General features: G+C 41.0%; 1 protein-coding gene across 6 annotated transcripts in view; it reads left to right on the top strand.

The window, feature by feature from the left end:
* RNF44 (ring finger protein 44) overlaps positions 1 to 13854 on the top strand; it is a 928909-nt gene extending 915055 nt beyond the window's left edge. For all 6 annotated transcript variants that reach the window (XM_053717041.1, XM_053717044.1, XM_053717039.1 and 3 more), the window contains one exon: positions 10047 to 13854. In XM_053717041.1, coding sequence (XP_053573016.1) covers positions 10047 to 10109 — 63 coding nt within the window. In that variant the 3' untranslated portion in view covers positions 10110 to 13854. The remainder of the gene's footprint in view (positions 1 to 10046) is intronic.
* Positions 13855 to 15804: the final 1950 nt, after the last annotated feature.

The following is a 15804-nucleotide window of genomic DNA, read 5'->3' as shown; positions in this document are numbered from 1 at the left end:
TGATTGAAACTTTTGATTCACAAGGCTTATTTGGAGGCGGGTCAGCCTCTGCCACAGTGGATTATTGCTTATTCTACTAGTTAAGTTGCCACTTCTTGGGTTTTCAAGAATGTTGAACAAATTTGCAAGGTAGCCACTTGGTTTTCTTTGCGTACCTTTGCTAAATGTTACCATTTTTATATTTTTGCTTCCTCTCAAGCAGCCTTTGGTAGAAAGATCCTTCAGGTAGTTGTCTCAGTTTACGGATTATGCCTGATTTTTTATTTTTTAGTTTATTATAAGAGATTTTCTTGGCTATACGTTAGACTAAGGTACTGTATGTGTGAGGTGGGAGTGCTTTTAATAGGGCTCTTGCCTCCTCCTAGTGGTAGGAATGTAATTCCCATATGTAACGGATCGTGAACTCTCGCCACCATGAAATAAATTAATTTAGCAGGTAAGTATACATGTTTTCTCAGAGGGCTTAACCAGGGTGACCAGACATCCTGATTTTACCTGGACAGTCCCGGTTTTTAAAGCTCTGTCCCGGTGTCCTAAGAATCATTTTTTGTTTTTTAATTAATATCCCAGTTTTTGCATTAACCACACTATTAATGATGATGGTTCCTAATTTTATAATATATATATATATATATATATATATATATATATATATATATATATATATATATATATATAAAGGTATATTGCTTTTTGTAAAAGAAAAGGTGCCAGTACTCATTGATTATTGTTTGATAAATTTTGTTCAGTAACTTTGAGAAAAGCTAATTTTAAATGATGATTACAAATATCTGTTATAATTTGGCAGAGGTGGGGGTACTCAGTACCAGTGAGTACCTGACCAAAAAAGCCCTGTACATATATACATATATATATATATTGTCAAGTAGCCGGTAGCCCAGCACTCTAACCTCTGTACACATACAGTGTCCTGGGTGCAGTCCTCAATATGCAATCATATAAGTATTTGGAGAAGGAGGGCACTCACAGGATTTGAATAATTTAATTATTTAATACAAACAAAGTACATGAAAAAATATAGTCGACTTTTCGGCACTATCCTTGAGCCTTATTCAGGACAAATTTTACATCTTATTACGGCTAACCTGCCGTGTTCCCATTGGAGAGAAACAACTTATCAGGTAAAATTTGTCCTGAAGAAGGCTCAAGGATAGAGACGAAACGTTGACTATAATTTTTCATGTACTTTTCTCCTACATTGGTGTGTCCGGTCCACGGCTTCATCCTTACTTGTGGGAATAGTCTCTTCCCCAACAGGAAATGGCAAAGAGAGCACAGCAAAAGCTGCCCATATAGCTCCGCCCCCCAGTCATTCTCTTTGCCGCTCTGAACAAGTAGCATCTCCACGGGGATGGTAAAGAGTATGTGGAAATTTACCATAAAATATGGAAAAAATATATCTGTTGGTGTGAATCCAAGGGATTCTCTTGGAGTAAAATTAAAATTCCTAGGATTCTCTCCTTTCTCCAAGAGGGTTTGGATAAAGGGTTGTCAGCTAGTTCTCTAAAAGGACAGATATCTGCTCTGTCTGTTTTGTTACACAAACGTCTGGCAGCAGTGCCAGATGTACAAGCATTTGTACAGGCCTTAGTCAGAATCAAGCCTGTTTACCGACCCATGACTCCTCCATGGAGTCTAAATTTAGTTCTTTCAGTTCTTCAAGGGGTTCCGTTTGAACCTTTGCATTCCATAGATATTAAGTTACTATCTTGGAAAGTTCTGTTTTTGGTTGCTATTTCTTCTGCTAGAAGAGTTTCTGAATTGTCTGCTTTGCAGTGTGATCCACCCTATCTGGTATTCCATGCAGATAAGGTTGTTTTGCGTACCAAACCTGGTTTTCTTCCAAAAGGGGTTTCCAACAGGAATATTAACCAGGAAATAGTTGTTCCTTCTCTGTGTCCGAATCCAGTTTCGAAGAAGGAACGTTTGTTACACAATTTAGATGTGGTCCGTGCTTTAAAATTCTATTTAGATGCAACAAAGGATTTCAGACAGACTTCATCTTTGTTTGTCGTTTATTCTGGTAAGAGGAGAGGACAGAAAGCTACTGCTACCTCTCTTTCTTTTTGGCTGAAAAGCATCATCCGATTGGCTTATGAGACTGCCGGACGGCAGCCTCCTGAACGAATTACAGCTCACTCTACTAGTGCTGTGGCTTCCACATGGGCCTTCAAGAACGAGGCTTCTGTTGATCAGATATGTAAGGCAGCGACTTGGTCTTCTCTGCACACTTTTGCCAAATTTTACAAATTCGATACTTATGCTTCTTCGGAGGCTATTTTTGGGAGAAAGGTTTTGCAAGCCGTGGTGCCTTCCGTTTAGGTAACCTGACTTGTTCCCTCCCTTCATCCGTGTCCTAAAGCTTTGGTATTGGTTCCCACAAGTAAGGATGAAGCCGTGGACCGGACACACCAATGTAGGAGAAAACAGAATTTATGCTTACCTGATAAATTTCTTTCTCCTACGGTGTGTCCGGTCCACGGCCCGCCCTGACTTTTAGTCAGGTTTCAAAAAAATTTCTGTCTATACACTACAGTCACCACGGCACCCTATGGTTTCTCCTTTTTCTCCTAACCGTCGGTCGAATGACTGGGGGGCGGAGCCAGAGGGGGAGCTATATGAGCAGCTTTTGCTGTGCTCTCTTTGCCATTTCCTGTTGGGGAAGAGAATATTCCCACAAGTAAGGATGAAGCCGTGGACCGGACACACCGTAGGAGAAAGAAATTTATCAGGTAAGCATAAATTCTGTTTTTATTAAAAAATTCAATTATTCAAATCTTGTGAGTGCCCTCCTTCTCCACATACACACATATATATATGTGTATATATATATATATATATGTCATTACATCAGGAACCATCCTCATCAGGGGTGGCACTAGTTGAAATTTCAAGTCTTGATCATCATTAAAAATTATTCCCTTCCCCACACTCCCACTATAGCCATCGGATCTCCTTAGGGTGGTGCTGCATGGAGCTCTACTGAGATGGTGGTGCAGCAACTACATCCAGTTTCTCTCTCTCTCTCCCCCACATCCCCACTACATTGTGTAAAGCTCTTCTTAGGGCAGTGTAGCAGCTGCTTTGGTATCCACGTGTGCCTTGACTTTTTATTGTGACATCATACGCCTGCCACTCCTACGAGATCAAGCTCTGTTGCTTGGCTTTGCCCACTTACTTGCCAATGTACCAGAGAGGGTCATAGCTAACATTCTGTGAGGGAGATGGATGTGCTTTAGATGAGTTTCACAATTTTATTAGGGTACTGCTTCTTTTTCTTTTAAATGTTGACTTTCTTTTTGTGTGCTTGGTCAGAGAGATTGACCACTGGCTTCACTTGAAAGTATATAAGTTGCACTAGTAGTCATTTGTATGCATAGACTAACCTTTGGAATAACCACACTTAAACATTTTTTTTTTAAAAAAATTGGAACTACATCAGCTATGGTGTCCTGGTTTTTCAGTTTGAAAATCTGGTCACCCTGGACTTTACCCATTATGACCATGCATTCATTTTCCTTCCCAAAGCCCAAGCAGTGCAGCAAACCTATGAATTAAAAAAAACCTATTATTATTATCAGTTATTTGTAGAGCGCCAACAGATTCCTCAGCGCCTACTAACATAAAATAGTTGCACCAAAAATCATCTTAAATAGAATTTCACAAAAATATTGTTTGTCTTTACACTCAACCAGGTCTCCCATTTATTTGTATTCCTGTAATTATTTTTGGTTCAAAGAAACTGAGCCTTAACATGAACAACACAACAAAACATGTTGGTTGCTGACTGGTGTTCATTATTACTATACCGATCACTTGATAACTATATGGACATGAAAACAATAAGCTTTCTCCAACATTGGTGTGTCCGGTCCACGGCGTCATCCATTACTTGTGGGATATTCTCCTCCCCTACAGGGAAAGGCAAGGAGGGCACACAGCAAGAGCTGTCCATATAGCTCCCCCTCTGGCTCCGCCCCCAGTCATTCTCCTTGCCGTTCTGAACAATAATTCCTTCATAGTTTTTCACATATTCAGTAATAAAGTGTGCCCTGTTTAACATTTAAAGAGACAGTAACGGTTTTGTTTTAAAACGGTTTTTGTACTTTATTAACAAGTTTAAGCCTGTTTAACATGTCTGTACCTTCAGATAGATCATGTTCTGTATGTATGGAAGCCAAGGGGGTTCCCCCTTCAAATATATGTGATAATTGTGCCATAGCGTCCAAACACAGTAAGGACAATATTGTCACAAATAGTAAGGTTGCCCAGGATGATTCCTCAGATGAAGGAAGTAGAGATAGTTCTACATCTTCTCCTTCTGTGTCTATACCAGTTATGCCCGCGCAGGCGACCCCTAGTACTTCTAGCGCACCAATGCTTGTTACTATGCAACAATTGACGGCAGTAATGGATAACTCCATAGCTAATATTTTATCCAAAATGCCAGCATTTCAGAGAAAGCGCGATTGCTCTGTTTTAAACACTGTAGAGCAGGAGGGCGCTGATGATAATTTTTCTGTCATACCCTCACACCAGTCTGAAGTGGCAGTGAGGGAGGGTTTGTCAGATGGAGAAATTTCTGATACAGGAAGAATTTCTCAGCAGGCAGAACCTGATGTTGTGACATTTAAATTTAAATTAGAGCATCTCCGCGCATTACTTAAGGAGGTGCTATCTACTCTGGATGATTGTGACAATCTGGTCATCCCAGAAAAATTGTGCAAGATGGACAAGTTCCTAGAGGTCCCGGTGCACCCTGATGCCTTTCCGATACCTAAACGGGTGGCGGACATAGTGAATAAGGAGTGGGAGAAGCCAGGCATACCTTTTGTCCCTCCTCCTATATTTAAGAAATTGTTCCCTATGGTCGACCCCAGGAAGGACTTATGGCAAACAGTCCCTAAGGTTGAGGGGGCGGTTTCTACACTAGCCAAGCGCACGACCATTCCCATTGAGGACAATTGTGCTTTCAAAGATCCTATGGATAAAAAATTGGAGGGTTTGCTTAAAAAGATTTTTGTACAGCATGGTTACCTCCTTCAACCTATTTCGTGCATTATTCCTGTCACTACAGCGGCGTGGTTCTGGTTCGAGGATCTGGAAAAGTCGCTCAGTAGGGAGACTCCGTATGAGGAAGTCATGGACAGAATTCACGCACTTAAGTTAGCTTATTTCTTTATTTTAGACGCCGCTTTGCAGTTAGCGAGGTTAGCGGCGAAAAATTTAGGGTTTGCAATTGTGGCGCGCAGAGCGCTCTGGCTAAAGTCTTGGTCGGCGGATGTATCTTCCAAGACAAAATTGCTTAATATCCCTTTCAAAGGTAAGACCCTTTTTGGGCCAGAATTGAAAGAAATTATTTCAGACATCACTGTGGGAAAGGGCCATGCCCTCCCACAGGATAGGCCTTTCAAGGCTAAGAATAAGTCCAATTTTCGTTCCTTTCGCAATTTCAGGAACGGACCGGCTTCTAACTCGGCAGCCTCTAGACAAGAGGGTAACGCTTCCCAGACTAAACCAGCTTGGAAACCAATGCAAGGCTGGAATAAGGGTAAACAGGCCAAGAAGCCTGCTGCTGCTACCAAGACAGCATGAAGGGGTAGCCCCCGATCCGGGACCGGATCTAGTAGGGGGCAGACTCTCTCTCTTTGCTCAGGCTTGGGCAAGAGATGTTCAGGATCCCTGGACACTAGAAATAGTCTCTCAGGGTTATCTTCTAGAATTCAAGGAACTACCCCCAAGGGGAAGGTTCCACATTTCTCACTTATCTTCAAACCAAATAAGTAGACAGGCATTCTTACATTGTGTAGAAGACCTGTTAAAGATGGGAGTGATACACCCAGTTCCAACTGTGGAACAAGGTCAGGGGTTTTTACTCAAATCTGTTTGTAGTTCCCAAAAAAGAGGGAACTTTCAGACCAATTCTGGATTTAAAAATTCTAAACAAATTTCTCAGAGTTCCATCGTTCAAAATGGAAACCATTCGAACAATTTTACCTACAATCCAGGAGGGTCAATATATGACTACCGTGGATTTAAAGGATGCGTATCTACATATTCCTATCCACAAGATCATCATCAGTTCCTAAGGTTCGCCTTTCTGGACAAACATTATCAGTTTGTGGCTCTCCCATTCGGACTAGCCACTGCTCCCAGTATTTTCACAAAGGTGCTCGGGTCCCTTCTAGCGGTTCTAAGACCAAGGGGCATTGCAGTGGCACCTTATCTGGACGACATTCTAATTCAAGCGTCGTCTCTTTCCAAGGCAAAGGCTCATACAGACATTGTTATAGCCTTTCTCAGATCTCACGGGTGGAAGGTGAACGTAGAAAAGAGTTCCCTGTCTCCGTCGACAAGAGTTCCCTTTTTGGGAACAATAATAGATTCTTTTGAAATGAAGATCTTCCTGACAGAAGTCAGAAAGTCAAAGCTTCTAAACGCTTGTCAAGTTCTTCTCTCTATTCTGCAGCCTTCCATAGCTCAGTGCATGGAAGTAGTAGGGTTGATGGTTGCAGCAATGGACATAGTTCCTTTTGCTCTAATTCATCTAAGACCATTACAACTGTGCATGCTCCAGTAGACAGGATCACCTGTCTCAGGGAATGAGTTTCTGCAGACCAAAGTGGGTCATTGTCACGACCGACGCCAGTCTATCAGGCTGGGGCGCGGTCTGGGATTCCCTGAAAACTCAGGGTTTATGGTTTCGGGAAGAGTCTCTTCTCCCGATCAACATCCTGGAACTGAGAGCGATATTCAATGCTCTCCGGGCTTGGCCTCATCTAGCGAAGGCCGGATACATAAGATTCCAGTCAGATAACATGACGACTGTAGCTTACATCAACCATCAGGGAGGAACAAGGAGTTCCTTGGCGATGAGAGAGGTATCCAAGATCATCAAATGGGCGGAGGATCACTCCTGCCACCTATCTGCAATCCACATCCCAGGAGTAGACAACTGGGAAGCGGATTATCTGAGTCGTCAGATTTTCTATCCGGGGGAGTGGGAACTCCACCTGGAGGTGTTTGCCCAGTTGACTCAATTAGGGGGGCATTCCAGACATGGATCTGATGGCGTCTCGTCAGAACTTCAAGGTTCCTTGCTACGGGTCCAGATCCAGGGATCCCAAGGCCACTCTAGTGGATGCATTAGTGGCGCCTTGGTCGTTCAACCTAGCTTATGCGTTTCCACCGTTCCCTCTCCTTCCCAGGATTGTAGCCAGGATCAAACAGGAGAAGGCCTCGGTGATTCTGATTGCTCCTGCGTGGCCGCGCAGGACTTGGTATGCAGACCTGGTGAATATGTCATCGGCTCCACCATGGAAGCTACCTTTGAGACAGGATCTTCTAGTACAAGGTCCATTCGAACATCCAAATCTAATTTCTCTGCAGCTGACTGCTTGGAAATTGAACGTTTGATTTTATCAAAGCGTGGGTTTTCAGATTCAGTGATAGATACTCTGGTCCAAGCCAGAAAACCTGTGTCTAGAAAGATTTACCATAAAATCTGGAAAAGATATATTTGTTGGTGTGAATCCAAGGGATTCTCCTGGAGTAAGATTAAAATTCCTAATATCCTCTCCTTTCTCCAAGAAGGTTTGGATAAGGGATTGTCAGTGAGTTCTCTAAAAGGACAGATTTCTGCTTTATCTGTCTTGTTATACAAACGACTGGCAGCTGTGCCAGAGGTACAAGCTTTTGTACAGGCTTTGGTCAGAATCAAACCTGTTTACAGACCCTTGACTCCTCCTTGGAGTCTAAATTTAGTTCTTTCAGTTCTTCAGGGGGTTCCGTTTGAACCCCTACATTCCATAGATATCAAGTTGCTATCTTGGAAAGTTCTGTTTTTGGTTGCTATTTCTTCTGCTAGAAGAGTTTCTGAATTATCTGATTTGCAGTGTGATCCACCCTATCTGGTGTTCCATTCAGATAAGGTTATTTTGCGTACCAAGCCTGGTTTTCTTCCAAAAGTTGTTTCCAACAAGAATATTAACCAGGAAATAGTTGTTCCTTCTCTGTGCCCGAATCCAGTTTCAAAGAAGGAACGTTTGTTACACAATTTAGATGTAGTCCGTGGTTTAAAGTCCTATTTAGAAGCAACAAAGAATTTTAGACAAACCTCATCCTTGTTTGTCGTTTACTCTGGTAAGAGGAGAGGACAAAAAGCTATTTCTACCTCTCTTTCTTTCTGGCTGAAAAGCATTATCCGATTGGCTTATGAGACTGCCGGACGGCAGCCTCCTGAACGAATCACAGCTCACTCCACTAGGGCTGTGGCTTCCACATGGGCCTTCAAGAACGAGGCTTCTGTTAATCAGATATGTAAAAGCAGCGACTTGGTCTTCTCTGCACACTTTTGCCAAATTTTACAAATTTGATATTTTTGCTTCTTTGGAGGCTGTTTTTGGGAGAAAGGTTTTGCAAGCCGTGGTGCCTTCTGTTTAGGTAGCCTGATTTGCTCCCTCCCTTCATCTGTGTCCTAAAGCTTTGGTATTGGTTCCCACAAGTAATGGATGACGCCGTGGACCGGACACACCAATGTTGGAGAAAACAGAATTTATGCTTACCTGATAAATTACTTTCTCCAACGGTGTGTCCGGTCCACGGCCCGCCCTGGTTTTTTAATCAGGTTTGAAAAATTTTTCTTTTTCTTTATACACTACAGTCACCACGGCACCCTATAGTTTCTCCTTTTTCTCCTAACCGTCGGTCGAATGACTGGGGGGCGGAGCCAGAGGGGGAGCTATATGGACAGCTCTTGCTGTGTGCTCTCCTTGCCTTTCCCTGTAGGGGAGGAGAATAAGTAATGGATGACGCCGTGGACCGGACACACCGTTGGAGAAAGTAATTTATCAGGTAAGCATAAATTCCGTTTTTAAATAACTTGTCTCTGTGTATATAGTCAGAGAGCTGAGATATGGGCTTTCCCTTCCTTGCTCCATCAATAAAATTCCTCGACTCAACAGAAAGTTCTTGGTTGCCTGTGATGTCACCCCACCACCATGTTTGTGGCGTCATGAGGTGTCTAGCCCTCAGGTGATCAGGTGGGAAACAGACAGCAACAAAACAGGGGCATGGGAATCTATAAATAACTACTCCTGAGCATTGCTGCTTTTGAGCCTACCTAAGGTTATTCTTTAACAAATCATACCAAGAGAAAAAAGCAAATTTGATAATACACATAAAGTTAGAAATTTGTTTAAAATGATCTATCAGAATCATGAACATTTAATTTTGACTTAACTGTCCCTTTCATAATTGAATTAAAGTGATGGTAAATTCACCTCACTCACTTTTAAACTATTGGAACCTCTAGTAATGTTAAGCATATTGATGTGCTTATTTTATTTCCACTCTAATTCAACTTCGATAAAACACAGGTTTTGTGAGAATCGGTTGACTGCTTCAATTCAGCCTCAGTCATCGATTTTCTTATTCTGTGATTTGACTGACAGCTTTCAGCCAATCAGAGCATCACCATGCGCCCTATGTAATTTACTGAGAGCACGTTTCCGTGCTTGTAAATACAATCAGTCTGAACCTTGAAGTGCAACTGCGCACGCGCAGCTGCGCAAATAGTGTAGCGAGCTGCGCAGTTGCACTTCAAGACTCAGTCTGATTGTAGTTAAAAGCACGGGAGTGTGCTCTCAGTAAATTACATAGGGCGCATGGTGAGGCTCCGATTGGCTGAAAGAGCTGTCAGTCAAATCACAGAATAAGAAAATCTGTGACAGAGGCTGAATTGAAGCAGTCAACTGAGCCTCACAAAACCTGTGTTTTATCGAAGTTGAATTAGAGTGGAAATAAAATAAGCACATCAATATGCTTAACATTACTAGAGGTTCCAATATTTTAAAACTGAGTGAGGTGACTTTACCATCACTTTAAATCTTGAAATAGTGTTACAGGTGTTTGAGCTGAAATACTTTATTATCTCAGCAATCATTAAAATAGTATATGCATATTTTGTAAAACGCTGTTGCACAATGAAAATAGTCTTTATCTAATTTTATTCCTTTGTCTTTCAGTCGAACCGCACATGTCCTATCTGCCGAGCTGATGCCTCTGAGACCCACAGAGATGGGGAGTGAGGATAGAATTGTTCCCTCTCGCCTATTGCCGGTGCACAAACCCTGAGGGATCAAGAAAAATAAACCAGCCTCCTTGCCTGACTCGGATGCTTCAGCTTCCCTCTCCACCTGCAACTGTCCTTCCCGGCTAGGACACAGCAGCTTTGGATCTGGAGGTGGTGTCAAGAGTCACACATTCCACTGTCTCCATTCTAATACCTCCCCACCCTAATACTTCCCAGCACTTGCCTGTGCATTGTCTCACAGTTGTGGGCACGGGGGGGATTTGAGGTGTGTTGGAGAAGCATTGTGTTGCAAATGGGGGAGAGGTTCCTTCCCCCCTTCCCTTTTGAGTGTAGCTGAGGCTAACAGGAAAAGGACTGGGTCGTTATGGCCAGTGCTAGCCCCCAAAGGGGATCTGAGGCATTACCAGGGACACACCCTGTTTAAATACTTTTGCTGCCAATCCCTCGTTTTTTGGGGGGGGGGTGTCACAGCTGCTTCTTTGAATATGTTTGCACTGATGTCCCTAGCAGGGACTGTTTTATTATTCATTTTAATTATTTTACTAGAGCAGTGGATTACAGCATTAACCCCATTTCTGCATCTGACTTTGCATTGGACTTAATCAGTAAATGGGTTAACTGTTAATTTTAACTTCTTTGTTGGCATTTCTCTTGCATTTCCCTGATATAACACTGTTTTTATCATTTGTTTTTACCTCCAAACTTACATTTCTTAGAATTTATTCCTACTACTATCTCATGCACCTCAGTGACGATGAGACCAGCTCTATAAATGGTAGAGGAGACAAAAGAAGCCATGCCTTGCTGGGCAGTATTGTTCAGCTTCAAAGCCTCTATTTATTTTCCAACACTTTTTGTTGTTTTCCCAAGTCTCTATAACAAAGATTAGGAAATCATGGTATAAAACCAACTGAGCACAGATATATAGGATGAAGGTATACTGGGGAGCGATTCTATACACTTCCAATCTCTCCTTGGTATGAATGTAAGAGGCTATTAAACACTTCATCACCAGCTCATAGTTTAAACAATAACATTTTTAAGCATCCTGCTCATTGCAGAAAAGGTGCAATAAGTATATACACTATCACAGTTTCACAAAATTAGTGTATAGTGGATTCTAAAGGTTTCTCCTATCTCTGAGCTTAACGTTTAGTGGACCAACACACATTTTTTCTTTTCTTTCTCTCTTTTTTTTTAAATGTATTTTCTTTAATTCCTGCTAAATGTATTTTCTCAGTAGGTCAACAGTGTGCAGGGGATGTTTGCCATCTTCTACCCCCTACCTGCTTATATAAACCCTGGTAATGCCTCTGCAGTATATTTTGTTAAGCAGCAGGTCACACACTTGCAGGTTGGTGTGGCACCATAGAGTACACTTTGTTGCACGCCAAGCTGTGTTATTGTGAGCGTGTTGCACTCAGCACCCGCATTTTTCCACCCAAGCTCCCGTTAGAGCCAATAACATGGGGGTACCTGGGCGAGCGGCTGCCTTATTTATCGATTTGTAACTGTTTTAGTTCAAGTTTGCATGATAGAACAGTGAGAAAAAATAACTAAAAGCCAGCCAACTATTTCCGATCTGTGTGCTCGTTTAACGATCGGGCAGAAAGAATCTGTCTCAATGTTTCACAATATGCATGTCTGAACAGCTTGGAATATGGTATCCGCTAACCCTTGGCCGTCTGTGGAGTGACGTGAGGGGGGTGGGTGGGATTGGGATAAGCGTTATTTAGGGGTATGTATCATGCTGAGCTGATTACTGCTGTGCACTTGTTCGCCAAGCAGAAGGCACCTGAACTGTTTGTAGGGATTTGAATGTCTAGTTGCCTGTAAAGGTCACACTCGGGCAGGGATTATGTGTGATGGGGTGATTATAGGCCAAAATCATCTGTAAGAAAGTCCAGCAATACGTTGTAGCTCAAAGAATTGCTTGACCTGTTAACACTGAATGTGTTGATGGATAATGCTACTAAATGTGACTGGTCTAATTCAGGCTTTTTTTTTTCTTTCTATTTCTTGATTTCCTTCTTTACATGGTGGTTTAAATTAAACAGGCCAAATAAACCTATAAAATATCAGGCACTGGAAACGAAGCAGTGATGGATGCAAATACCCTGCTTTGCCTCAGAATAGAGACTCAATGAGCCATTACAATAATAACTGTCTCTCAACTATGTGCCCTAGTGTTTGAACTGTTTAAAGCCACACCCTAATTAATGTAGTCTATTTTCTAAATAAGGAATTGTTAGTGATGGCCAGATAGGCACCAGAAGGTTAGTCTTTTTTTTTTTTTTAGCTTTAGATGTCTTCCTCTCCACCGACATCTTCACAGTTCTCACTGCTAGAGGGATGGTATCATATAATTTATTATAAATTTAGATGCACTGAAATCCAAACTGTAATTATCTTTGATATGATTAATAATGCTACAATTATGAATTCTATGTGTGGTAGCCCTCAAGTTCCAAGAACACCTTCTTCTGTCTGACGGTATGAACAATGTGAATATATTTCTGGAGAAATTTTACACATTTCTTTTTTCTTAAATAAAAAAAAAAAAAGAATCATTCAAATTTCAAAATGCTCTAGCAGTGATAACAATGAATAATTTATTGGTTCCATATGCTGGGAGCGTGATTGTAACTTTACCATTTCCTCCCTCTTTACAAGTAAATCCCTTGATTGCTTTTAGCATTCCAGTCTTAAACTGCCACAAAGGGGCTAGTGGAAGCAGGTCGTTTCTGCAGCAGAGAAATGGGATCAAAGCACTTGTTTTACAGCACACGTTACCAAAGGTCTTACTGTATATATCAACATTTCAGAATATCAACCAATTCAAAACAGACAATAGCAGTATCTGCTGCCTATCCGTTAAATATCACTTATTTGCTGGAGGCACCTGCCAATCTATTACATATAATGCCTCCTCCAGCAGACAAGGGGTTAAAAAAAATCATCCATCCTTTGCTCCACCGTATAGACATAAGGTTCTTAACCCTAAAACCATAGCTTGAGTGCTGCTTACCACGTTAAAATAAGCAGTTGTCACATCACTATGAATATAAGATAAGTACAAACCATTGGTTTAGGATGTCTGTGATTGCTGCATAGATGCCACTCTTTTTCTTAAAAATAAGTTTCCTTACCCCTGCAGTGGGATTTTGTGGACTGTTTACTGTATCATCCTAACCTCCTGGACTCCTTACACTGGGCTGCGTTTTCTCTTTCAGTTGTTTCCAATTATCCCTACCACTGCTCCTTCCCACTAACATTCCTGTCCCTAGAGTTGTGGCTTCCCTTACTCAGGGTCCCGGAGGTGTCTTCTGTGTTAGAACTATATATCTATATGTGTGTGTATACATATATAGATATATCTCTATATATAAACTTTTTATTTTTGGCTTTTGGTACTTGCACATTTACTGGTTACCTCATTTCCCATGTATGTATTTGAAAAAAAAAATGCTAATATATAGAAAATGGTTCTTAAAGCTATCAAAGTGTGTTTTTTTCCTCCATTCCATTGGAATCATATTGGTTTGTAGCATTTAACATAACTAGTAATATTGTATTATATATATATGTGTATACTGATTGAAATTTTTAACAGATTTGTACTTTTTTTAAAATGAAAGTTGCTAGTTTTGCTTGACCTGGTAGTGCAATCATTTATTTTTTTTAATGTTGTGGCTGAATTGAGAGGATTCTTCACTAATAAATGTACAAGGACAATACCAGATTACTTTCTCTCTCGTTATTTCAAACTAGTTTGAATTAAAGTGTTAAGATTGACCCTGTCAAAATGGCAAATATACTGTGACACACTACAAAAAATGCAATTGTACTATGTGGTTTTGCATATTGCTACACAAACAACATTTTGATTGAGACACAATCTATGTAAACACATTTCATATATTTGTCTTTGTAATTTGAGCCTTTTTGTTGTTCATGGTAATAAATCATTATCAATGAATCACAAATATGAAAGAGCAGCATCTAAACACGTTAAATCTTTTTTTCTTTCCTAAGATATGGCGAGTCCACGGCTTGAGTAATTACTGTTGGGAATATCACTCCTGGCCAGGAGGAGGAGGCAAAGAGCATCACAGTTAAACCGCAAAGTATCACTCCCTTACCCACAACCCCCAGTCATTCTCTTTGCCTTCAGTTCGAAGGAGGTGGTGAAGTTTAGGTGTCTGAAAAAAAAATTTGATTTAATCTACAAGCAAATTTTGGGGTATAGCCGTATTCCACGTCATTTCTTGCATTCGGGTAGTGGTGGCTTTAAAGCAGGAACTTGTAAAGAGGTACTTACTGTGTTTTCCTAGCAATTGCTGCCATAGTTTAGAAAGCCAGAATTGGCTACCCTGCTCTTTCTTTTTCAAAGGTCTCTGTGAGGAACTGTGTCCTCTCATACCTTGTAACTGTCTACATGCCGGACAGCGGAGCAGGTAAGTGCTTTTTCTTCCAGTTGGGAAGACCATGCACTTAACATATTAAGACACTGCTTCTTTATTGGGACATAGATAATCATGTTGTATGGGTTACACTGGGGCATGAAGCAGGTACTGTAGCATGTGTGAGACTAACATTTAAACTCTTTTAAAAAGAAAGGGTAAAATGTTTTTATTAGGCTTTATTTTCTGACACATATTTACTTGATAAAACAATACAAGTTTAAACTGAATGTAAGGCTGAATTTTCTATTTCAGCAGCTTATTCATTTCCCCTTTGTTTTAAAATAAACGATGCAACATTTTAAACTGTCAGGTTTGAAAAAAACGGTTATTTCTCTTGTAAGGTGTATCCAGTCCACGGATTCATCCATTACTTGTGGGATATTCTCCTTCCCAACAGGAAGCTGCAAGAGGATCACCCACAGCAGAGCTGTCTATATAGCTCCTCCCCTACCTGCCACCCCCAGTCATTCTCTTGCAGCTCTCGACAAGGGAAGTAGCTAGAGAGATTTGGTGAATTAATGTAGTTTATCTTCAATCAAAAGTTTATTATTTTCAAATGGTACCGGAGTTGTACTATTTTAGCCTCAGGCAGAAAGTTGAAGAAGAGTCTGCCTGAGGTTTTTGATGATCTTAGCGGTTTGTAACTAAGATCCACTGCTGTTCTCACACATAACTGAAGAGATGGGTAACTTAAGCTGGGGGAATAGCGTGCAGGATTACCTGCTCTGAGGTATGTGCAGTTTTAAATTTTTCTAGAGAGATGATAAGCTAGAAAATGCTGACAGTGCCTGATTTATTTAAGGTAAGCCTGATTACAGTGATTTAATAACGACTGGTATCATGCTTGCTATAAAAGGGTAATATTTTTGTTATTTACTCTCATTACTTAATAGATATAATGTTTGCTTGATGTATATAAACGTTTATTACAAATGGTGATAAAACTTTATTCTGAGGCCCAGTTTTTCCACATGGCTGACTAGATTTTGCCTAGGAATAGTTTTTTAAGGCCCTCTCACTGTGAGTACATGTTGGGAGGGGCCTATTTTCGCGCCTTAATTGCGCAGTAGTTTTTGCAGCTTGAGACATCCAGCTTCCCTGAAGAAGTCCCTTGACATATAGGACCCCTCTAAAGGGTTTTTGTGCCTTCCAAAGTCGTATGGCAGGTAGGAGCCACAGTAGAGCTGTGGCAGTTGGTTGTGACTGTTTAAAAACGGTTATATC

The sequence above is a fragment of the Bombina bombina genome, chromosome 6, assembly GCF_027579735.1.
Source record: "Bombina bombina isolate aBomBom1 chromosome 6, aBomBom1.pri, whole genome shotgun sequence".
Taxonomy (NCBI): Eukaryota; Metazoa; Chordata; class Amphibia; order Anura; family Bombinatoridae; genus Bombina; species Bombina bombina.
This window is presented reverse-complemented; position numbering and strand designations above follow the sequence as displayed.